Below are 25,466 nucleotides of genomic sequence, written 5' to 3'. Positions count from 1 at the left end.
GCAGGCCGCAGTAGCCATGTACGTGATAACTTGGATCAAGGAAATGGTATGGGGAGTGGCGGTGACAATATAGTTGTTCCTTCACTGCCATCTAGTTTCCAGTCTACAGGTGGTGGAGATGCCTCTGTCAGGAGTAGTTCTAGAATTAGATCTGCTCCTATTCATTCAAGGGACTTTGTATATTATTAATGATTTGTAAATATGTATATTTCCTCTGTTTGATTTTACATCATCAAATTTTAGAGTCAATGTATTTAGTATGCATTTTTATGGTATATGTATATATTTTTGTTTGTGTGATTGCTTCTACTGCTCATTTGTTTTATGGAAAGGGGGATGTGTAATATGTGGTTGTAAATTACTTATGTTTAGAGGGGTATAAGAGTTATTTAATGTTGGTTGCTTTAAGGAATGTAGTGTGTAGAATTCTTACTAGGTCATTAGAGAATGTTGGGATTGAATTGCATAACGGACGGTGTGCTGGAAGGAGAAGGTCGTGGGTCTTTTCATCAATAAATCTCAAACTTCTTTCAAGGAAATAATCTACTTGATTTATTGGAAGAGCATTTATTACACCATGGATCATGGTGAAAGAACCCGCCTGCTGGAAAAGGCTCATCTGAGTTGGCCCGCTCCTGTTGCCTCAACACCATCCTCCATTTCCCCAAGTTCTTTAGTAGACTTCTGCAGGTGTTGCTCTAGAGTCAGGTGGTCAGCTTGTGCACCAAGAGTGATTGTGGCACAGCTTGATTGGGTATTAGGTGCCAAGCTTCAAAGCTTGTGCAGGATGGTGTACCCTACACGCCTTCTTGCGTGGTTCTTGATTCCCTAGTTCAGTCAGTCAGTTGTTTTCCCTCCATTAGTGGGTTTGGTCTTAAAGCAATGGTCCTTAGACATTGGACTTGCAAGTTCCTGTCCAGCTTGTGATTTGTTGTCTCCTTGTTAGAATGGTCTCTCATTGCCACCTCTCCGGTGCAGACTTTGTCATTGGTTCCTTTTGGCTTTCATTTCCAGGGCCAAGGAGAGCATGTACCATGCCCTTGTCTATGCCTCCATCTTGGAAATGCGGGCCATGATGACCTTTGAGCACGAGGACATTCTGCACGCCTGGCAGACTATGAAAGAAGCACAGGAGGTTTGCCAAAGGTAAGATCCATACTAATGACCCTTTTTGGACAGAATATTTTACAATCCAACCCTGCCATAGTCTCCCAAGACACATCTCTCCTCTTGGTTACTGCATTACTGCTTGATAGCATTTAAGCTGCTCTTAGGGCTTTTCATAGGCTACGTGTTTTCCCGGAGTGATGTCACGCATGTATTTGTCTTAAAGTGATGTTATATACTCATGTCCATATCATGGAATGATGTCACATGATGAGGACTACAGTGATGTATGGCACAAGATATGACTGGTAGTGTACCTGCGGTGATGTAAGATGTCAAACGTAAGTCCAGTCCTTGAGGCGAGTGCAAAGTGATGACAAACGTCTGTTAAATCACTGAATAAAACAGACAGACTTTACTCCACAAACCAACCACCAACTCCCGAAAGATAATATCCATTAATCTATGGGTCAGAACATCTTTTAATACTTGAAAATAAAACCTCTTTCTTGGCAGCACATAAGTTAAAAAGTAGTCTAAAAATTAAACCAGCTGATCAGAGCAAAATCGACCTAGGGGAAGCTCATTTTTTAAATCAAGAATTTAGATTGCTCAGTGCTATGAAGCACACAAGTCTCACAGCAGCTATTTGGACACCATGGTGATAACGTCTGGTAGATGTTATTGGTCTACTGGGTTCGCCCCAGTGTGTAGGCCTTGGGTCTCGTGGTTGGATCTGGCAGCTTTCCTGCCTCTGTTGGTGCCAGCACCCCTGACCCAAGAGATGGCGGCCCTTCTTCAATACACCAGAACCCTCCAAAGTCCCTTCTTTGTAATTTTTAATGATCAAATGTATGACCTTGCTTTGTTTTTTGTCTCTTTTTGGCCCAGGTTCCGAAAGAAGACAGCTATGGTGTCCTTTTCGAGTCTTGTTCATAAACAGAATGGCGAGTCCTTCACAGAAGGTGAGTTTGAAGCTTAGCTGTTCCTTTTGTTTGCTCAGCCAGAATGTGATTCTAGGGCCATCTTTGGACACTGGGGTGCATAAACCAGCCCTTGGATGCCACCATGTCTATACACCTACCAAAAAAAGTCCCAGAGGCCGGTTCATTTGGTTCAAAGTGCTATAATCATTTTACAATCTAGAACCACAGTTCAGATAATTAATGCTCATGCCTTAGATTCTTGAACAAATGTTGGTGGTTGACAAGCTTGTGACCGCAGTCATCTGGTGTAGGGAGACAATTGGTGTTGCCACTAGACATCAGGCCATGTGACTTTAGAGTGGCATCTGTGGTTCAGTTGAGCTTCGTCTTCATTTTTTTTTTTTAAAACATGTTTTTTATTGCAACATTGTCAGCAAAATAACCATCGGGGCAACCGGCACCCCCTACAATCTCCGATCACATTCTTCGGTTTAGCAATGCACACAGCCATTCAGCCCACATCCCGGGGGCCGGGCGGCATATATAGAGACAGTTAAGCAATGTAACACAACTATCGCCTCATAGCGGTGCCTGGATCATGCCCCATGGGAGCCTCTGCTTTTCTGTCCCAACAGCTACATTCCTCATCCAACTCAATATAGCATTACCCTCCCACCTCAGGAACTCCCTTCCCTCCCACCCCACCCCCCAACTGCTGCTGTTGTGGGCCCCTCCAGTGGTCCCTAACTCTAAGTCGTGCCATCCGTCAGGGGTTATATCTATTGTCCTCAGCCTCAAGGAACTCCGTTCTCCTCGCGCTCCCGTTCCGCCCGCTCGAGCCGGCAATCCTGCAGGGCCTGCTCGATCAGCTCCCATGCCCTTACCCACTCTAACCCCTTTTCATTGTCCGCCTTAATCGCTTGCCGCCGTCTGACTTCACTCTCGCATCTAGACCATTTTAATAACTCGGACATCCACCGCCCGATTGATGGACCCTCCCGGGACTTCCAGTGCCACGTAATCTCTCTCTGAGCCAACATAAGCCCCAAGTCAATAAATTTACTCGTCACTTTTGTCTTTGCTGTGTGAGGGAACCAGAGCAGCAGGCACGCCCCCATATCAAACTCCACCTCCCGGTCCGTTATAGTATTCAATATCTCTCCCACCTCAGTCCAGTACGACCCAAGCTTCGGGCACCCCCACAGCATATGCTCTAGTTCAGCTCCCAGTGTGAGGCAGCGCGGGCAAGCGGCCTCCTGCACCTTAAAGTACCGGCTAATCTTTCCCGGGGTCAAATACGCCCTGTGAATGATGAAGAAGTGCACCTGCTGAAAGCGGGCATTCCCGCTACCCTTCCATGTCCTCCGCATGATGTGGCTCCAGATCGTGTCCGGAATGGGTTTGCCTATGCTTTCCTCCCACCGCTCCTTTAATGCCGCTAGCGGCTCCAACCCCTCCTGCAGCAGTCTAGCCTGTAGGCATGTCACCGCCTTAATCGTTCCCGCCGCCATTGCCACGTACTGACAGGTTAGTGCCACAGAGGGCTCCTCCAGCCCCTTTCTCCAGTGTTTTTGTATTGCCGCGCTCACCGCCGCGTGCAGGAGATAACTCCCATCCGGGAGGCCAAACTGCTCCTGCAAAGCCCCGAAGGGGGCCAGCACCCCATCGATATAGAGGTCCCCCACCATCTGCAACCCCAGCTCCTCCCACTCCGCTAGCGGGGACCAGTCGCCTCCATGTGGCAGCGCCGTCAGCATCCCCAGCGGGATCTCCGGTGCATAAGGTCTCACCGTCTTTGCTCTCCGCATGCCCCTCTGCCAGCATAGCCGGAGAGTCCGCTCCTCGATGGACAAATCTCTCAGGTCTAATTTCTGTTGCATGACTATGTAAGACAGGACATGTCTCTGGATGCCCGTCCCTCGTCCCGGCTCCGGGCCCCGGAACACCCTGGCCACATTCTGTGTCAGCACTTGTAGCTGCGCCGCCAGGTAGTATAATTCAAAATCGGGGACCGCCAGTCCCCCCTCCAGTTTAGGCCGCAGCAGAACCGTCAGGGCTACCCGTCGCCGTCCCGTCCCCCATAGGAAGCTGATGATCTGCGACTTCAATTCTTTAAAGATCCTCTGCGGGATCCATATCGGCAGTGTGCGGAAGTAATAGAGCAGTCGGGGCAGAGCCACCATCTTCAGCAACGCGACCCGGCCCAGCACCGAGAGCGGGAGGGCAGCCCAGAAGGCCATGCACCCCCTCAAAGCCCTTATGCAACGCCCTACATTACCGTCCAAGAGATTTTCGACATCGTGGTATATCCGGACTCCCAGGTAAGTAAAGCATTTAGCTTCCCATACCACATCCCGAGTGGGAGGGCAATATGGGACATCTGCCCGCAGCGGGAAAACGCAGGTTTTGGTCCAGTTGACCCTGAGGCCCGAGAGCTCGCCGAAGCGCGAGAGCATCTCCACAGCCCCCTCCAAGGCGTCACCGGAGTCCTCCAGGTACAGCAGGAGGTCATCCGCGTACAGGGATATATGATGTTCCTCCTCCCCACAACGAACCCCGCCGTACACCGCTCCTGTCCGCGCTTGCGCCGCCAAAGGCTCCATCGCCAAGGCGAACAACAGGGGAGATAACGAGCAACCCTGCCGTGTGCCCCTGCGTACTGGATATGCTGCGGACACGACCGCTCCCAGCCGCACCCTGGCCGTAGCAGAGGAGTAAAGGACCCGTGTCCAACGTCCGAACCCCTCCCCCAGGCCGGACTTCTCGAGCACCGCGTCGAGGTATCCCCATTCGAGGCTATCGAAGGCCTTTTCGATGTCCACGGCGAGCACTGCCGGCCGCTGTGCTGGGTCCCAGACGCTGTCCATGATACGGACCAGGCGGCGAATATTCCAGGCTGTGCTCCTGGTGGGGATAAAACCGGCTTGGTCCCCGTGAACCAATTTGGTCATGTGCGGTAATAATCTAGTGGCTAATATGCGACTCAATATTTTGTAGTCGACCGTCAGCATAGACAAAGGTCTATATGATGTCACATCCGAGGCATCCCTGCCGGGCTTCAACAACGGCACCACCAAGGCCTCCCTCATCGACTGGGGGAGTCTCCCCAGCTCCATGGCCTCAGTGTAGACCAGCAAGAGCCTGGGCGCTAAGGCATCCACAAACTGCGCGTAGAATTCGATCGGCAGGCCATCAACCCCCGGCGTTTTGTTTCTGGCCATCTGCTTAATAGCCACCCGAATCTCCTGCAGCGTAATGGGGCCTCCCAGCACCATCGCAGTTTCCGCATCTACCCGGGGGAGGCAAAGAGTCGCCAGGTATTCAGTTATCTCGGAGTTCTCCACCCCCAACTGGCTCTCATAGAGGACCGAATAGTATGACCTGAACCGCTGGAGCACCGCCCCCTGCGAGTAAACCATCTCCCCCGTCTCCGTTCTAATACTTAGAACCGGGCAGCCCCGGGGTTCCGGGTTCGCTAGTCTAGCCAGTAGCGTTCCTACCTTGTCCCGTTCCGCATGCACTCTGACGAGATACCGCTTGTAGTCAAAGCCCCGCAGCCGCTCAGTTTCCGTCGCTACCACCTCCTTCGCCTCAAGCAGCCTGTCCTGCAACTCTGGTCGCTCAGGCCTACGCTGCTCCAGCTCCCTCAACACCCCTTCCGCCTTCTCCAGAGCCGTCAGGATAGTAGCCCTCACATTCGCAAATGTTCCCATACAAACGCCTCTGGTCACCACCTTCATGGCATCCCATTCCATCGCCCTCGTGGCCGTTGAACCCTCATTCTCCGTAAAGTACTGCTCTACGCCCCGCTTGACCGCATCACTAAACACTGGATCTTCCAATGCCTCTGGCCTCAAGCGCCATGTCGGGACCGCCGATCTCGGCCGCCGCCACTGCAACGTCAACAGCAGCGGGTTATGGTCTGATATAGTTCTAGTGAGGTACTCCGTATGGGCCATCACGGGCGCCAAGTCCCTGCTGCACAACACAGCATCTATCCTAACGTGCAGCGCGTGCAGCGCGGAGAAGAAGGAATAGTCCCTGTGTCCCGGATGTTGCTCCCTCCACACATCTCTCAGCCCCCACCTCTCCTGCCAGTCCGCCCTGTGCGCCGCTAATCGGCGCACCGGCGAGTCAGCCAACGGCGGATGCGACCGGTCCAGTGCCACATCAGTGATCGAGTTGAAGTCCCCTCCTATCAATATGGGGCCCGCCAAGAAGTGCGCCAAGGAACCCGTCAAGCTAACAAAAAAGCGGGCCTGGTCCGCGTTGGGGGCATATATACTGCATAAGGCCACATCCTGACCATAGAGCTTCCCTCTCACCACCACAAATCTACCCCCCGGATCCACCAGCTGAGTCGTGGCCTGAAATGGGATTCCTGCCCGCACCCATATCAACACTCCCCTGGCAAACGCTGAGCATGTAGTCCCAAACACCTGGCCACGCCATCTCCTCTGCAGCGCAGTGAGTTCCTGTTGAGTTAAGTGAGTTTCCTGCAGGAGTGCGATTTGTATGCCTCGCCTCACCAGATGGGCATGGACCTTGTGTCGTCTAGACATAGTGCGGAGGCCACGAACATTCCACGTGAGGCATTTCAAATTAGGTAATGTCCCCATTGCAACCAGTACCCCCCCAGCACACCAACATCCCCGGCCCACCTACAGCAGCGCAACAGAACCCCGCAACCAGAACAACCCCACAAACTCCCCCCCACCCACTCCCCAGAACAGGACCTAATAACACACTATCAGCCCCCATCCAAACCTACAACCCACCAAACCGTCCCTACTCTGTGGTCGTCTCCACAGAAAGCCTTAAGGGCCGCTCGAGGGTGGTCAGAACCGACCTAGGGCAGGCCAAGCCCCCCGCCCCGCACCCACCATCCCCCGAATGTCTCAACACCATACCTGCAAGTCCGTCGAGCACCGGGACCCCCAGTCAGACCCGGAGTCACGAATGTGGCCCCACCCTCCGCATCACCCGTTAAATAGTCCATCCGCCGTCTGTGGGGTGACCACCGGCCCCCCGGAGCTGTCAACCTCCGACATCTCTCCGCCGGACTGCCCGGCCTCCTCGCCAGAATCCGAGCCCACTGAAGTCTGCTCCCCCTGAGAGCCCGTTATGATCGCCGTTGCTGCCAGCGCCCTCCGCCTGTCGTCCGCCAACTGTCCATCCCGCTCCGCTCTCTGAAGTTTATTGCGCTTGCGGATACGTTGAGATTTCCGCACTTGGACCGGTTTCTGCCTCCCTTTGTCCTCCGTCCTACCCCGGGCCGTGCCCGCCCGATACGACTCCAGCCATGTCCACGCTTACTCAGGGGTCTGAAAGAAGTGGGTCGTCCCGCTCAGGATTACCCGCAGTTTCGCTGGGAACAGCAGGGAGTACTGTAGGCCCTCGATCCGTAGTTCCTTTTTTACGGCCAGAAAGGAAGCCCTGTTCTTCTGTACCTCCTGCGTGTAGTCTGGGAACACCGTGACCGAGCTGTTGGCCACCTGGAAGGGGCCATTTGCACGCGCCTTCTGGATCAGCAGGTCCCTATCCCTATAATGCAAAAGCCTGACCAACATGGGTCTGGGAGGGCGGCCCTGCGCCGGCGGGCGAGCCGGGACCCTATGCGCCCGCTCCAGGGAGAAGAAAGGGGAGAGGCCCTCCGGGGCCACGGTCTTCCTGAACCAGTCCTCCATGTATGCCACGGCGTCATCCCCTTCAACTTTTTCCGGCAGGCCCACCACCCTCACGTTATTTCTCCGATTGCGACCTTCGGCGTCTTCCGCTCGCCTCTCCAGCGTCGCCAAACGGCCCAGGATCTCAGCGATTTTGCGTTCTGCGGTCGCCGCCGCCGGCTTGAGCTCCCGGATCGCCACCTCGTTGTCTTTGACTCTGTCCGCCAGTTTGGCATGATCGGCCCGTAAGAGTCCCAGCCCAGTAGCCACCTGCGCTATGTCCTGATGCAAGGCCTCCTTGGTCGCTGTGATTGCCTCCAGGATCCCATCCAGCCGTTTGTTTAAGCGCCGTTCCTGCGCTGTGTCCCCCGGGTCATCTTGGGGTCCTCCATCTGCGGCCGATTCCGCCGCCCGGTCGTGCCTAGGGGGCACATGCGGCGCGACACCCCTCGTGGCCATCCCGCCCTGCACCAGCTCCAGTTCAGAGCCCCACCAGCAGGCAGATCTATTGCGCCGTCCGTCCACTCCGGGAGAGAAGAGCCAGGGTCCGGCACCCGCTCACCGTTCTCAATGTACTCCTCGGGGCGGTCCGCTCCCCCAGGGCCCGGCAGCCCAGCAGCCCAGGGTCCCTCCGCTCGTGGCCAGCAGGTCGTCCTCCCGCCAAGGCCACCCGCCACCAGCGCACGGGTCCTCCGCGGCTTCACCCAACGTCAGCACACAGCGCGGGCTCACCACCTTCCTACTCCAGGGCCGGGGTCGCTCCCGCTCAGTTCACCCCAATGGGTCAACCTCACCTCCGGGGGGAGGGCGCCTCCACGCGGTCTTCAGGCCCTCCGTTCCGCAGCGCTCCCGCAACCCAGCGCTGCTATCTCCTCAGGCCGCCATCACCATCCGCCACCACCAACGGGCGCGAGTCGCCCGGCTCCGCCGCCAGCTCCTCCGCCGCTCTCACTCTCGTCCCCTCCACAGCCCAGCTGCCGCATTCGCCAGCGGGCAGGCGCTTTGCTCCGGTGTCCAGCGCCGGCTCCGCTGTCCCCTCCGTAGTCTGTGCCGGGTGCCCCGAGGGGGGAGGGGCCAGCGGGATCCGCCGTCACCGCCGCGGCGGAGAGCGCCGCGCTCCAACACCGTGGTCCCGGAGCCCCGGGCAATAGGCGATCAGCCCCTCCCCGCTACACCATCGGCCGGCTTCTCCGCGGTCACCAGCCTCCGTCTGGGGCTGTTTACTCTTCTCCGTCTGGGGCCGCCGCCATCTTGTGCTGCATCCGCCGTTCGTCCCGCTCCGTGTCCCGGCTCTAGCACCTCGCCTGGGTCCCCGCCGTCCCGTGTGCGGCGTCCACTGTCGTCCCGGTGCCCAGCGCAGCAGGTTCGCGCCAGCTGCGGCGCGTTTTGGCCGGAGTTCAGGATAAATATCGGGGATTAGGCACGGAGCTTCAGGCTCACGCCGCCATCCCGATCGGCGTCCAAACCACGCCCCCTTGAGCTTCGTCTTCATGTGCAGAACATTAAACCAGCAGTCTCGGTTCAAGGATGGACAAAGACGCCAATGGTCATGAATCATTTCCAAAGAGATCTTCAGAGAATGGCGTTTTCTGTAGATGGTAGCGTCAAAGCAAAGTTGCCATAGGTCCTAATGCGGCCAAGGAAAGTGGGCTTTAAACACCTGTGGTTTGTTAGGGAGAGTTGGCCATATTTGAGGTATGTCAGCAGCTTTGACAAAAGCATCTTGTGCTGTGAGCCCCTCATATCCCTGTGCTCTGGCACTGCTGCATCAATGACAGCTATGCTTCTGTTACTAGAAATCTCCGGACTGAAGTGTCCAGAGACTTGGGGGTTGAGCCCCAAGATGTGTCCCTCTACGGCCATTGAGACCTCAAGAGAGTAAGACTGAGGGCCAAGGTCTGTTGAGTTTCAGAAGGTAAAAACCACAAGAGGTAATGAGATCAGACATAGGTGGAGCATGTGGGTGTACGCATTATCCCTCAAACCCTGTTAATTACAGAATATATTCTTGTTTTCAGAGGAGATTCATGCCGAGGTGTGCTACGCAGAGTGCTTGTTGCAGAGAGCCGCCCTGACCTTCCTACAGGTAACTGGAGCAGGGAAAGTCTTGGTGACCCTGGGGAGCAGGTGGTGTTCGGGGAGGTAAAATGTGTTACCATGTACCCATGGAGGAGTGTGGATATGGGGTTGTGGAAGGCTTACTGGTTGGTTCCAATGTACAGGCTGGGCATGTAAACCCCATGGTAGGAGGCAAGAGTGTTTGGAGGGCAGTAGATTTATGGAGTGCATGTTCACTCATGATCGTGATAGTGCAGTCAATGGAAATGCAGTGCTTAATTTGATACAGTGGTAGCCGGTGGGGCCATTTCGCTAGAGAGGGAAAAACACACAAATGGGAAACGAGGGACCTGCAAGAGTGAGATAAAGGGAAAGAGGGTGTCTCACAGTGGAGTAAAGAGACATGAGGTGGATTGAAGACTATGCTGCCTTTGTATTCGGTACATCGCTTCTGATCACAGCCTTGGGTCCCGGCACTGTTTTACAAATTTAGCACTGTGGAAATTTAAATATCTTGACTCGTAATACCACATGAAGGGATGACATTGAAGGGGCGGGAGTGGCACGGGGTTTGAGAGTGGCATGTTGGTGTGGATCAGCAGATAGGTGAATACATCATAGTCCTGGGAGTGAGGCACTGCGATTTTACGTAGATTTTCACCACATCGAGGGGCAGTTTCATCCCAGCACCTGTTGTAGCAGGCTAGGTTCGAAGCTATAGCTCAGCCTCATATGCTCACAACTTGCATCTTTTGGAGTGCAATGGTGTTAGACCCGTTATCGTGTTTGGTCTTCCCTCAGACATTTTGCCTTCATCCCTCCTGTGTTTTTTTATTTCGTTTTTTTTTACATTTAGGCTCTGTGCACTTTACTACTGCTAACCAGTGCTAACATGCTTATGCTCTCGCCCTAAAACATGGTACAATTGGCTTACACCTGATTAGCATATTTAATTTACTTATAAGTCTCTATTATATGGTACTAGGTGTACCTAGGGCTTGTAAATTTAAGTTGCTACGAATGGGCCGGCTGCACACATTGGTCCACCCACTTAATTACCACTTTAAAACATTTTTCAGACCTGCCATTGGAACCTATAGTTCTGTTTAAACTGCCAATTCGACCTGACAAAATAAACCCTTTGAGAATCAAAGGGAGGGAAATACGGACTGTTTTTTATCCAGGTCCAGCATACATATCCGTTAGTTAAATTCTACAAAAGTGGTATGCAGTTCCTAATATAAAAGCAGGCGAAAGTGTGTTTTGTAATGGGCTCTACACATGAGTGTGGAGTCGCAGGAATGGGGAGAAGAGACTTCTCCTCTTTGAAAAAGACCCTCACACACCCAGCCAGTTAGGTGTCTTGCTTCATCATCGGGTCTGCTCCTTATCGGGTCGGCGCTGCAATCCCCGATCGGCACCCGAGATGGGGCCTTCCTGGCGGAGATCTTTTTTCCATATGCCGGTGGGTGAAGTGCGTGTGAGGGCCCTAAATCAGTGTAGGTGATGTGTAGGGAAAAAGGTTTAAAATAGGGGAGAAGGTCCACTCAAGAAAATTTTAATGAACGTGGCCCCTACCCTAGTTAAAAATAAAACAAAGCGCGTATCTCCACTCTAAGGATGTGAAGTTTATGCGTTTGTCAGGAGGTCAGCATGTTTCTTGCCCATTAATCTATTCAATGGCAATTCGTCAGGACCAAAAGGATCTACCTACACTTTAATGGTGGTGGTCATTAATGAAATGAAGTAGACAAGTGACCACCCTTACAGCACCCAAAAAAAGTGTGGTACCTGTAGATCTAAAAACACAACCCCATTAGGGTCAGGGATGCACAGCATCAGTACCGGCTGGTGCAGACACTAGTTGGTTCCCGGGTTTCCAGGTAGGATAACCGGAAGTTCTGTCCACCGCAGGCGGCCGGACGCGGGTACTTAGACGTAAGTGGCCGGCTCCTTCACACACTGCCCGGACCGGCTGTGTGGGGGTAGGACTGCCGCCACCCGTTTCCAGAGGAACCGACACTACACTTTAGTGTCTGCACCAGCCGGTACTGATGCCGTGCATCCCTGACCCTAATGGGGTGGGTTTTTAGATCTACAGGTACCACACTTTTTTTGGGTGCTGTAAGGGTGGTCACTTGTCTATTGTCTATTTCATTAATGACCACCACCATTAAAGTGTAGGTAGATCCTTTTGGTCGTGACAAATTGCCATCTAATAGATTAATGGGCAAGAAACATGTTGACCTCCTGACAAACACATAAACTTCACATCCTTAGAGTGGAGATACGCGCTTTGTTTTATTTTTAACTAGGGTAGGGGCCACATTCATTAAAATTTTCTTGAGTGGATCTTCTCCCCTATTTTAAACCTTTTTCCCTACACATCACCATCACCTACACTGATTTAGGGCCCTCACACGCACTTCACCCACCGGCATATGGAAAAAAGATCTCCGCCCCGAAGGCCCCATCTCGGGTGCCGATCGGGGATTGCAGCGCCGACACGATAAGGAGCAGACCCGATGATGAAGCAAGACACCTAGCTGGCTGGGTGTGTGAGGGTCTTTTTCCAAGAGGAGAAGTCTCTTCTCCCCATTCCTGCGACTCCACACTCATGTGTAGAGCCCATTACAAAACACACTTTCGCCTGCTTTTATATTAGGAACTGCATACCACTTTTGTAGAAAATAAACCCTTTGCCAGGCCTAACCCTTCCTTTTTAATACATTTATGTCACCCATAAGGGAGGTCTTAAACGACCCATAGGGAAGGGTGCACTGTATTTAAAAAGTAGGACATACTTTTATAAGTTTACATGTCCTGGTAGTGAAAATCTCCTAAATATGTTTTTCACTATTGAAAGGCCTGTCTCTCCCATTGGATAATATTAGGTTACCCCTATTACAATTAATATGTGGCAACCTTTACATGGTGAGCAGATTGGGATATCAAGTTTGGACTGGAATTGTAATTCAACCTGTTCAGCAGGTTCTTTAATGTAACAGTGGATTTTAAGTCACAATTTCTGAAAATGCCACTTTTAGAAAGTCGTGATTAGAAAAAGGAGTTTGGCCCACAGGCGATTAGGTAGGCATTTTTTGTCCTAACCATTTGGTGCCTGCTCACCTGTGTCCTGGGTCACTTGTAAACATTTGGTGCCTGCTGCCTATGTCCTGGGTCGCATGACTATGAACAGCTTGTCAGTTGGCCTTTGTATATTCCTCCCAGACAGTGAGCCAAAGGAGGACTTGGTGTTGGCAGGGTGAGCCATCCTGCAGGATGGGTGGGGCGGAGCTGTTCCCTGCCCCACTTATATTTCAAATGAATATCACCAGTACACATACATAGGAAACTGACATCAGTTTCTTTTCACCCCTAGACTACTTGGATCTTTGGCAGGGGAAGGGAAGAACTTTCCAGAACCATATATGGAGGTAGCCAGTCTATCACCCCCACTTCAAGGACTGGCACAAGCTATAAATATTGAACCCTCAGCAGGACTGCCCTGCTGCTACCAGAGGACTGCCCTCCTTTTTGAGGGCCGACTTGTTGTTCAGAGGACTAGCCCACTGCCTGAAGACTGCCTTGCTGCTTGAAGGAGAGACGACCATCTCCTTGAACCCAAGACTATCACATTGAATCCAAGGGCTAGTTGGCTGGCCCCCAGTGTGTGCTACAGGGACATAACAAGCTCCAAAGACCTTGAGCCCTGCACCTGGCCTCTGCTGAAGTGAGTCCTAATCAGCCAAGTGATACCCAGAGGCCCTGGACCCTTAGAAGTAGTGTTAGAGGCTGCTCCTGCTGAACACTAAAAGGTGGGACTTAAAAAAAATGTCACCAAAAAGTGCCAGAAGAATCGATAGAAGACTAGAACCTACCTGTCAGACAATCTGCCGAAGGTGCATCGCCGGTAGGCCTGACTTCGCAGTAGCTCCTACTAAGTTCTTCTTCGCAGCACCAAATCCTGACATTCCCCCCCCCCCCCCCCCCATTGTCCTAGGCTCCACTGAGAACTTGGCCCAGCGTTCTGCGCCGAAAACTCTACTTTCTCCTGGACATTTTCATCAAAATGTCTTCTAAGTCAGAAGGTAAGCTAAGACTGGGCCTAATCCACCTCATGTACCCAAATCGTGCTCCATCATGGTCGGCCTTGACTTTTAACTTTGCCCCAGTACCACACAACCAGATACCCCTGGTTGGGGCGTGGATCTTTTAGGCGCTATTTACCACTAAAAACTTTAAAAATGTATAAGTTCCGTTCTACTGATTCGATTTATTTCGTTTTTGCATCATTTTATTTATTAAAATGCTCCCTATTTTTCAAAATTGGCGAGGGATTTTTATTGTATTGTATTTTCGCTTTAATACTGTTTTTGTGCTGCATAAGTACTTAACACAGTGCCTCTAAGTTAAGCCGGACTGCTTTTGTGCCAAGCTACCAGAGGTTTAATTTAGTGACTTTTGAGGTTCACCCTGACAAGGAATGTGGTTGTTGCTTGAGAAGGGGTTTCACCTCCCCAACCAATAACCCAGTTTCTTACAAACAGTTTGTTGCATCAACAGCAGGTAGCCTATATTTTTATATTGTGCCCGTCTCCGCACCAAAGATGGAAAGGTGCAATATAAGAATGGGCTCTCTACAAACACCATTTATATATCACAATAATCACGGTTGGCTTTAGCACGGGTGGGAAACAGCCATCACATCGCATGCGAAACAACGCATGCGATTACAATGCGGTTGTTACAATGACCGCGTTGTTACATCGCAGTACCATTACAACGCAAGTTGTTACAAAGACTTGCTCTAGGGGACGCTCAAAACTAAGGAAGAGTATAATTTACTATTCCAACACCTTCCCTAATGTTGCACACACTGGAGTTGGAATAGTAAATTATACTATTCCTAAGTCCAGTGCGCCCCCTAGAGCAAGTTGTTGTAACGACTTGTGTTGTAATGGTGATGCGAAGTAACAACGTGGTCGTTAAACGACCGCGTTGTAATCGCATGCGTTGTAAACGCCTATATTCAGCGCTGGTGGGGCCGATGTCACAATCTTTGTTGGTCCCATCATGACCTTCTCCACCGATTTCCTCACTACCACTCTCCAGTGGTGCCACTTATCTCTTCTTAGCCCATCTCTCACCTGCATTTAATTTCTTTTACTGCTATACTCATACAAATGTAGGGTGTCAGAGCACTTTACATTATAAAGAGTCATTAAGTCATACAAGTGTATAAATCAAAGTATAGGAAATGTAACATAAGTGAGGCCTACAAGGTGTAGGAGTCACGTCATTCATACTGGTAGGCATTATATTTGTAGAGTGCTTGGTCGGGAGAAGCACCAACTCAGGATTTAAAATGTAACACAATGGTTGAGGTTGCTTTTACAAATAAAAATGTATTTTTACGTAAACAAACCCCTTTTAGCAACCCTAGGATAGCAAGAGATTGGGGAAACATATGGTTTGAAGCTTATGCCTAACAGTTTACATGCAGCTCTTTGATGCCAGTTTAAAGCTCACTGTGCTTTATTAGAAGGGTTGTAACTTAAGAAATGCAAGTAACAGAAGGATCTCTGTGACAAAAGCACTGACCCACTTAGGTATCCAAATAGATTGGAATTCTGCGATCTGCATGTTACTCGTGCTTTGCAGCAGGCACATTAAGCCCCTGCGACACTTTATGATGAGTCAAAACTGCAACTAAAGAAAACTCAGATCTCTTCAAGAGGTATTTAATCACCAGAGTTATCTTAATCTTTTTATTATTCATCAGAATCGCTGGGCATATAAGGAACTCTTCAGCAGGTGCTTTTAACCCCATACGATGTTTCAAAATGCAGCGCCCCGCCTAGTTCAGCTCCCAGTGCAGTGGCACCAGTTGCACCACCCTAAATCCACCACTTCAGTTCAGTTCAATAACTTTATTCGGGTAACTTAATACTCATAAAAGCACAACAATTAATAAAAAGCAAAAACGAATAATTAGCAATACACAGTAAGCAAGCCTTTACAATAATATCTCTATAACAATTAAAACATTTCATAACATGTTAAAAGGAACTTCATTGGTAATAAATAGTTGCTATTGGTAAAAATACTGTGCCAACTAACAGTAGTGCAAAAATAGTCAATCAAATAGGGGCTCAAGGGTCGAGCATGGTATTACGTACTCTAATAGCAATTCTTAGAAAAGTGCCTATGCGAAAAATCAGCTCCTCATCTGCCAGGGAGACTAAACATGTATAGGCATTGTCCAGACTAATTGGCCTTCTCTTTTTTAAAAATGGGTTTAATAGCCACTTAGTATATTTAATATAATACTTACAAAAAAATTAAAAGTGTAAAATTGATTGACCACTCACCCCATCACAAGGACATGGTACATGGTCGAGATTGTGGTGATGACCAAGAGGGAAACATAATGCATATCTAATAATTCCTGCTCTAAGGCGAAATAATAAGCTCCTTTCCCAGTGGCTCATGTGTAGGGTGAGATATATGGGTAGAGAGTGACAGTCCTGTGCAATAGACATATATCTGAGAACAGAGGTTTTTTTAGATTCCAGGCCAATTCTTTCTTCGTTGTATAAAGCATACAACGCATCTCTGAGCACCTTTTTTGGCACAGTGTCAACTGTGGTTGGTTTTAGGAAAATATTTCCTTTGTGGACACTGCACAGGCTTTGATATACTCCACTTAACCAGGGGATTTCCATCCCTTTGTCACACAAGAGACAGTCACTGATGATCTTTCTGGTGAGGGAGGCAGCCTGATTCTTCCATATCGATAGCCAAAAGAGGGTGGGACGGGCACGGATGAAATCCGATATAAAGTTAGGGTTAAGTTCCCTATGACAAATATATTGTGGGGTGGAGATTGGGGTGCCCAATAGTTTCCTGCAAAACCTGTTTTCTTCCTGTTGGATGCCGGGACAGTCAGCAGTACCCCAAATCTCAGCCCCGTAGGTCGCGTCAGGAATGCACTGTAGTTTAAAAAAAATTTAAATGGCAGATATAGCGCCATTTGCCTTTGGGCGGGGAAGGCTAAGAATTGAATTGGTGGCCTTTGAGAACTTGCTCCTGGAGTGAGCAAAATGCTCAGTCCAGGAGCCATTCGCAGCAAAGACCAAACCAAGATATGGGAATGCGCATGTGCTTGTCAATTTCTGATTACCCACTGCAATATAACTTAGCTGTCGCTTCCCAGGGCTTAATAATAGATTCATAAATCTGTTGGGGGAAAAAGTCAAAATACTGTGACTCTATTAAAGTATGTTACTCAGACTATACTCCTTCTGATCAACATATAAAAAATATATTTTTTAATGCAGCTGTTCTCTGATGAGACACTTTGAAAGTACTCTATTGTTATGGAATTGATCATTATTAGATATATGTAGAATTTTCTCACAAAATCAATACTCTGCATTTTACTTGAAATCACTAAGCAGGGGCAAATGCCAATATTCTGGTTTTAAAAATTCTCCCATTGGGGGTGTGGCCAGCAAGAAAAAAGATGGCGGATGTACTCTGAAGGAGCTCCCGGGCAAACTCCACAATCCTCACAGTCAGTCAGCTTCCTGCAGACGTTGGTAGCCCGGAATGGCGCTCCCGCAATCTTTTTTTATTTTATTGCATTTCTTCAATGAGAACAATCAATCAGGAAGTGCGTATCAATGTCCAGTTTGTGCAGACCATACAGTGCCGTACAAATAATATATAACACTCCCAAATTCTTACAACTTAACAAAAAGCAGAGGAGCAATTCCCAAGCAAATATGCAATTATAAGCACAATTTGGTATATCTGATACATTTATCATAACAATGTTCACAGTCCATCTAATTTTTAGTGGTGTTATTTATCGAGCTACTCAATTAGCACCTAACTTCAATTTCCTCCCATGTCACCTCACCCTGGCGCTTATGTATGTTCATTCAACTACCTTCAAGGGCGTAAGTACGTAAATAGATTTTCAGCGGTTACCAGATGTTGCAAGGGCATGAAGTGGGGGTAATAATGTGGCATAGACATCACTTATGGTGTCACAGTAGCTAAGGTCCCGGAGCCAGGCCTGTATCGTTGGTGTTTGCGCTCTGCCCCAATGTAGAGAAATTTGACGTTTCGCAATGAGTATTGCAATTGCGGTGAATCTCCTAATCCCTCTATGGCCCTCCTGCAACCTTGAGGGTGTCTTCCCCTGGCAAGCACCGAGCTCCTAACCCTGCTGTGAACTCGTTGCCCTTGGCACTGGTTGGGTTGGTGAATGGGTACAGGAACCGGGCAGTAACCTCCCCCGGTGGGGAAGGTGCACCATGCGATGTCCAGAGGGGGCACCTTTGTCTGTTTGAGAGACCCCTACGCTGCTCCTCAGCTGCATGTGCTGCATAAGATGGACTGGGGGAAAGTGGGCTGAGGTATCTCTTCATGTCCGGGCATGGGGCCTGTGAATGCCAAAGTGACTGATCAGGTTTGCCCAGATAATTGCACCTGGGGAGACAACAACTGGAAGGTCATAACTCCCCATTAACATGCTCAACGCAAAGGCTCCAGGGCCCACCTAGCCGCAGTCCCTCGGGCGATCCATGCCACCCCGCCTCCTGGTGACTGTCTTGACCAACAAGGAACTTTAAATATAGACATGGATACCGCCTCATCTGCTGGCTCCCAAAATGGGGAAGGAGAAAGGACGTACCTCACATGCCCAAACCAAAATGGATTAATACACAACTGCCCCCCTTCCCCGGAGGGATCAGGAAAACAGACAACTCGCCCTCCATATAAGGGTTCCTCTGATCCAACTGACTTAAATACCATGCTGCAAGCCATCCAGGCGTGCAGAGAAGCTGTTGAAAATAAGATCGGAGAAGTGAAAGTTGATGTGTCACTTCTTCAGGACCTCTAGAACATTGCCCACGGGGTCACTGAAACAAAAGACAGAATTTCAACAGTTGAGGACGACGTCCATTTCCTTAAATCCAAAGTGATGAAACTGCTCTCTCACTGCCTCCCTCAAACGGTAAGCAGAAAATGACGGACCGCACAACATCTGTGATGCGCCGGATTCCCAGAGGACATCGAGTCGTCGGAACCTGTATCCTTCCTGAGCACCTGGCTATGAACAAGGGTGCCTGGGGATGTTTTCTTGCAGTGGTTTGTAATTGAGTAGGCAAATAGAGCCTTGGCCAAGGGCCCCCACAGGGCACCCCACCGCGTCCTCTAGTCGCCCGGATCCTTAATTAATACGACAGAGACGAAAATGTTTGAGGGGCCTGTAAAGCGGGGCATCTAACATTTCAGTCTTCCCGAATAATGATCTTTCCTGACTATACCCGTAAGAAGCAGAAACTACGAAGATCCTTTGATGAGGTAAAGCAAAAGCTTAAGGCCCTCAATCTTCAATACATACTTATCTTCCCGGTGAAACTCAAGGTGAGACACGAGGGTCGTTCTAATTTTTTTTAAACTCCGGAGGTTGCAGAAAGGCGACACTGGTAGGATCAGGGAACACACCCGAAGATGCTCTCGGAACCACGACTCCTTCAGGAGCTCCAAGTGGCAAAACCTAAGCAACAATGAAGGGTTGGGTCCTGCAGGGTGGGGGTACGCTCTCAAGACTCCCTAGCCCCACATGGCGCAGAGGGACGTCAGCCGGATGGGTTGCCCATCCTGCCAACACAATTGAGCCTCCTGGATGGTGGGCGGGGTTTGGGCTCCACACTTAACCTGACAAATGAGGAGGCCATGATCCATCATCTCTAACATATATACCGAGGCAGTGGGAAATGGGAGAGCACAACTGAAGAAAGAATAGCACTGTACGCTGGCGATATCCTCCTTTTCCTAGCTAACCCAAGTCTCACCGAACCTCGGTGCCTCTAATTCCTTGAGCTCTATGAAGGGGCCCCTGGGCTCCGAATAAACAAAAGTAAATCCTTGTTGGTTCCAATCCAGGCAGACACATCTAATACACTATGGCAATCCTCCATACACATTAAACTCTTAAGCTTCATATACCTGGAATCTACATGTCTTGACTTCCCGAATTAACTTGTAGCTCCAAAATGAAACCCCTACTATCAGCGATGGAAGCAGACCTGCAACACTGGGCAGCCCTGCCTCTCACCATATTGGGCTGTGTAGCCATCTTCAAAACGATGGTCCTCCTGAAGTGGTGGCCGGTGACTTTTCAAAGTGGTAGGGCGTAAAAGAGTATAGTGGGATGTGGTTTGTTAGAACCAACTAACCTCCAGCTAGGGAGCTGACCAAAAAAAGTGGCTTCGCAGGAGGGCACCTTGGTGTTGCAATGAAGCTGCTGGATAAAAGAGATAGGTAGAAAGAGTGCCATATTATCCAGTGCGGCGGGCAGACGAACACCTTATCAGGCAGTGGCCCTGTGCTTGAAGGGGGTCAAAGGAGGCCCACATGAAGGAAGAAAGACACTGACACTGATGTTGGTGGGGGCCATCGCGCAGATCCTCAAACAAGCACAAGCTGCACCGGCCTAACACCAGCCGTCTCCATGCTACGTGAGGAGAATGCACCCTAGTGCTTACTACCTCACCTTGACACAAGCACCTCCTGAAGGTTCCTGTCTCCCTCACCCTCGATTGTCGGAAGGCAGGAAATGGAGCCAAAGCAGGCGTCACTGCCACCTCTCTGCACTAAACAGCCAACGCATGGACTACAGCACACCTGTAGCACACTGATTATCCCCAAAATTGGAGCTGCGCAGCCGATCTCTTCTGCAGCTCAAACCCCCAGCTTCCATTATCCAATTAGGAAGCATAAACAGTACTACGGATACGAGGGAGTGGTTATATTGGTGCCACCCACTGCACTGCCTCTTACCCTGTACGCAAATAGTGCTCTGCTGACCCTGCCCTGGGCCATACCTTAAAAGCCCCATTAAAATCTAGCCTCTGCCGCATTGTGTGGCCACACCCACCTCTAATTGACGTCACTCTCCTCGCTTGGGCCTCAAGGACGAGCAATAGTCCGCGCCCGGCCAGCACATGCGCAGGAAGACTCTGATATCACCCAAGTCCTACAAAAAAACATAATCGCATTTATACAGGAACTTGAAGAAGTAAGTACTTTTATGAAGCTGCTTCATAATGTTCATTCTCTCTCTTTTGTATCCTACTGCTGCTAGTAAGGCCCCTCGCCCATTAACACCTGCCGCCACTGTCCTCCTCTAGTTTTTATACGCCCTTCAGAATCTTCTGTTGACAATCAGGGACAAATGGTTCACGGTACGGGCCTTTTTATGGGCTGACCACACACTCCGCATAGTCTGGGCCAAATCGACTTATGACAGTGGCATGGGAATGGTGGACTCCCAGTTGTATTTCAGGGCAACTCAACTGCTTGTGGTTAATGACTGGCTGACAGGAGGGTGGGACAATCCCGCTTACCCAGCCAAATTGTCCCTCCTTGGCCTTCACATGATGATGGGACTTTTGTACCGGGACCCTCTCCTACAACAACTCCCTGAGGCCACTCGTGGTCTTCCTGACATGGGTGGCCACACTGTATTTAATGGGCTGGCATAATCGGCTTACCCAGCAGACCCCCTTGTGGAAAGGACAACAACTCTATCACACCTCCAGCCTTCAAGGCTTCCATGGATGGGACAAGATAGACATTACGACCTTCCGAGACATTTGGAAGGGGTCCCACATTAGATCGTTCCAAGACATTCTGACTCAATATACCCTCTCTAAGACCCAATCCCACAAATATTTGCAACTCAGAAATGCCCTTAGCATGTACAAGGAAAGTTGCGATGAGCTCCCCATGTACAATCTGCTGAAAGCTAAGCTGCTGATGGACAAACCAGGCAGGGGTAGTGTCTCAGGCAAATACCACACCCTCATTACAATACCCTGATGTCTTAATCTCTTCGAGGCAGAAATGGGAGAAATGGGTTGCCCCCCTGGACGACCTTGACTGGAGACTGCCTCACATGACCCAGCGTGAAATTTCCATATTCTCCCAACTCTGGCTAGTCCTGCTCAACTACCTATACAGCACATATCTAACCCCCCTGAAATTATGGCACTCTGGGAAACTGCCCAGCCACACTTGCTTTGGTTGCCCCCACCACCAAGGTGATTTTTTCCCATGTGACATGGTAATGTCTCTCGAATCGGTTTACTGGAGATAGATTACTGACTCACTGACCCGGGTCCTTGGCCACTCTCTTGAACTAACACCCAAACACCCCCTCCTAGGAATCCTGGCTGATTTGGGGAACGTTAGGGGGTCGGGCAAATGATGATGCCCTTAGGCATCCCTGGTGATTAATGTTCTCTGTACATGCAAAACCTAATAAAATTGTTTATTTTAAAACATTTTACTATTATCCAGAACACAGAACCCTCTACTTAACAAATACAGACAGTGGTCTATGATCTTCAGCTTGGTGTCTGCTTACCGGCATTACAAAATTTGAAAAATACCTTGGGTGTTTGATAGTATAGATACATAGGACCTATATCATCGAGATTTACTCAGGAGAACACCTAAAAATCTGGTTTACTGTGCTTTGATGATTGGATATGAAAGAAAAAAACTGTTTCCATGTGTAAGAAGTTGGATTATTATTTGGGGGTGGCGACTGCTCACTTTAAGGAACAGTCACAACTCTTGTCATAATGAGCCATCCAAGTCACTAAATTACCCTGAGCTGGACTTCTGGAATGTATTGCACAAAGCAGGCAGGCTTAAATTCGGGCACTCGGTAAACTATTTATGCAGTACCAAAACAGTAATATAGTCAAAACACCAAACATTGGAAATCTCAAACCGAATTGGAAAAATAGAGTAAAATTGAATAAACAAAATTGCATCACAATTACAAACATTAATAAGGGGAACCAGAGATATGAGTTTTAAAGGCTTTAGGGAAAATAGCACCAAAAAGCACAAAGTGCCAATGATAATCTATGGTCGTAGTAGACTGGGACCTCGGCCTAATTTCAGGCTGGCTCTGATGAAGCGTGGCTCGGCTACAACAACCAGGTTCATCCTGGTCAAAAATGTTACCTCCTGGCATTCTCCTAAGTCCCAGTCAACCACAGGAGTACACTTCTAAAGCTCCCAGCTCCTCAGGGGAGGCGCTTAGAGACTGTGTGTCAGACAGAGCACAACAGCAGGGTTTAGTCCAGGTCCAGTTGCCACTGGTCAGCCCGTTAGTTCCAGGAAGATGCCTATTGTAGCTTGTTTCCTCAGTGTAGCCACACTGACCATTTTAGTCCACGTTTTGTCCTGTTTACAAGAGGGAGCAGGTCAATCATTCGGACCTTCTCTCGTGTCAATGACAGCAGTTCCAGTCCTCTTCTGATCTTCCACAGGTCCCGGAAGTGTTCTGAAGTGGGTGTCTTGAGGTGCCACATTTATGCATAGCCACCAGTTGTGGGTGGGAGTGATTTCTGGGCATGCCCTAACCAGTGGGGTAAACATTCCCAGGGCCAACCGTATCCACTTTTTTTAGTAGTTCTTGATTGGCTTATTGAAAAGAAGTCCAAAATACCATGTGTTAGAGCATTTTCAAGTTGCTGAAACTTCAACCACCCCAAACTTGGGCTTCAAAGGCCATACTGAGTATGTGTGGGGAGTGTACTATGGTAATCCTAGTATCCTGAAATTCAAAGGTCAAGTAGCTAAGGTTGAACCCAGTGTGCCCAGTCACCAAATAATATATCACAAATGTATACCGTTTTTGTCAACATAGTACAAGCTATTTCATGTCTCTTGTCTTCATTTATTTTTTAACATTTAAAACAAATACTGCTTCTGTTGATGTTCACAAACAAGTATTTAGCATATTGTTAGCAGATGGCAGGATTAATTGCAGTACTTTCCAAAAGTATAGAACCGCTGTTGAATCTGGCGGTGCAGAATGTAGCACACATAGAAAGAGCAAAAAACAAGGAGAAATAAAGGTATTTCTCCTCGTTGCGCCACTTTAATGCCTCTCCTAAAGAGGCATTAGAATCTGACACATTCCCAGGTTTACAAACCATTGTAAATCTGGGAATGCATCAGAATACATGGGTGGTACGTGGGAACACCAACAGCAACACCCATGGAACGCCCCTTTTACGCAGAGTAATGCGTGAAAGGGGGCCATATTTACAAGGGGAACGACCGGAACAACACAGGCAGAGCCATGCATGCCAGAACACCGGAAGCATAACCACGCTTGCCTGAACAACGCATCTGCGTTAACCACGCATGTGCATGGTTATGGCAGGTAGCGCTCTAGTGTCCAGGATGGGAAGGCAAAGCATCGGAATAGGAAGTTCCAGATGCACACAGGTAAGAGGGGCTGGGGCCGGTATTGGGGGGGTAGTTTTTAGGGGTGTGTTGGGGGAATTTTTAGGGCTCTGGGTGGGGGGGTGTGATCGGGGTAGTTTTCTTAAATGGGGGTAAGAGTTTTAGGCCTCAGGGCAGTGGAAGGGTTTGAGTTGCTTTTAGGGACAGCACAGGGGGCAGGCAGGGTTTGGGGTAGTATATGGTAAGGGGCATGGTTTTTGACCTCTGGGCAGGAGAGGAAAAGAGGTAGTTTTAAGGGCAGGGCAGGTTTTAGTCCTCAGAGCGGGGGTGGAGGTAGGGAGTTTGAATTTTAGGGCTTAGGGCGGGGGGGTCTAGTGGCGACCTTAGCCAAACATACCCCCTTACCATTCATGTCTTTACAATGAAAATGCATGGTAAAGGAATGTGTGGTAAAAAAATACGTGGTTAAGATGTATTTGTGGTTCAGGCTGCGTGGTAGAGGTGCATGTGGTTTAGCCATGTGTGCCTCTGTCATACAACCTATTTACAAGGCCATGAAAAGGCTTTTCATGGCCTTGTAAATATGGATCAGCATTGTGCGCCACCGGAGCGTAAAAAAAAGGGACGCTTGGTGTCACAGGGGCCTTGCAAATATGTTCCTAAGAGTTTGTGGATCTTGCGGAGACACTGAGGGGTTATTTGCAAGCCCTTTGCGCCACTGGTGTGTCACTTTTAATATGGGAAAAAGTGACATACCGGCGGTGCAAGGGGCTTGTAAATAAGCCCCTGTGTGCACCCTGACTCTGCCACACAGCACTGTAGGACAGCACTGAGGGACTGCATGGGCTGTGGACAGAGATCAGTGGGCTTATCTACAAGCCTCTTGCGCCTTGGTACGTCACTTTTTCCATGTTAAAAGTAAATAAGCCTCCAAGTATCCTGGGAGTCCAGATGTCTGGAAAGTACAGTTCTACACGACTGGTGTTTTTCACATAAAAAAACTGGCGAGCGAAAACTACTCATTCGGTACTTTGCACCCCCACCCTTTGGAGGAGGAAGGACCATATCACACCCCACATCGCTCCCTTCTGGGCATCCAGCGCTGGTGCACTTGTACCAGCTGAGGTTGCGCTAGTGCTTAATTTGTAAATAAATAAGTGCCAAAGCCCTCGTGATGAGGCCACTGCAGTTTGCACCACACACTGCCACTGCCAGCGCTGCTAATATCAGAGCTTACACAACTACTAACAATAACACTACTACAAGTGTGCCAGCAATTAAGTGCCGGTGCCGAGCACCGGAAAGCACCTGCTCAAATTAAGCACTGGGGTGCGCGGTCTGAGGCGGCCCCTGGCAGGTCGATTCCTGCCGACGTGTTTTCTCTTTCCGTCTTATGGCCCTTTTAACTGAGGGG

General features: G+C 49.6%; 1 protein-coding gene across 2 annotated transcripts in view; it reads left to right on the top strand.

Annotated features, from left to right (window-relative positions):
• The window catches only part of LOC146833028 (tetratricopeptide repeat protein 39A-like), a 223,920-nt gene that overhangs the window by 137,827 nt on the left and 60,627 nt on the right, over positions 1-25,466 (top strand). For both annotated transcript variants that reach the window (XM_085600625.1, XM_085600622.1), the window contains exons 3-5: positions 1,015-1,146; positions 1,999-2,072; positions 9,718-9,785. In XM_085600625.1, coding sequence (XP_085456751.1) covers positions 1,015-1,146; positions 1,999-2,072; positions 9,718-9,785 — 274 coding nt within the window. The remainder of the gene's footprint in view (positions 1-1,014; positions 1,147-1,998; positions 2,073-9,717; positions 9,786-25,466) is intronic.

The sequence above is a fragment of the Triturus cristatus genome, chromosome 4_2, assembly GCF_964204655.1.
Source record: "Triturus cristatus chromosome 4_2, aTriCri1.1, whole genome shotgun sequence".
Taxonomy (NCBI): Eukaryota; Metazoa; Chordata; class Amphibia; order Caudata; family Salamandridae; genus Triturus; species Triturus cristatus.
Note: the sequence above shows the minus strand (reverse complement) of the source record. Positions and strands in the feature narration are given on the sequence as shown.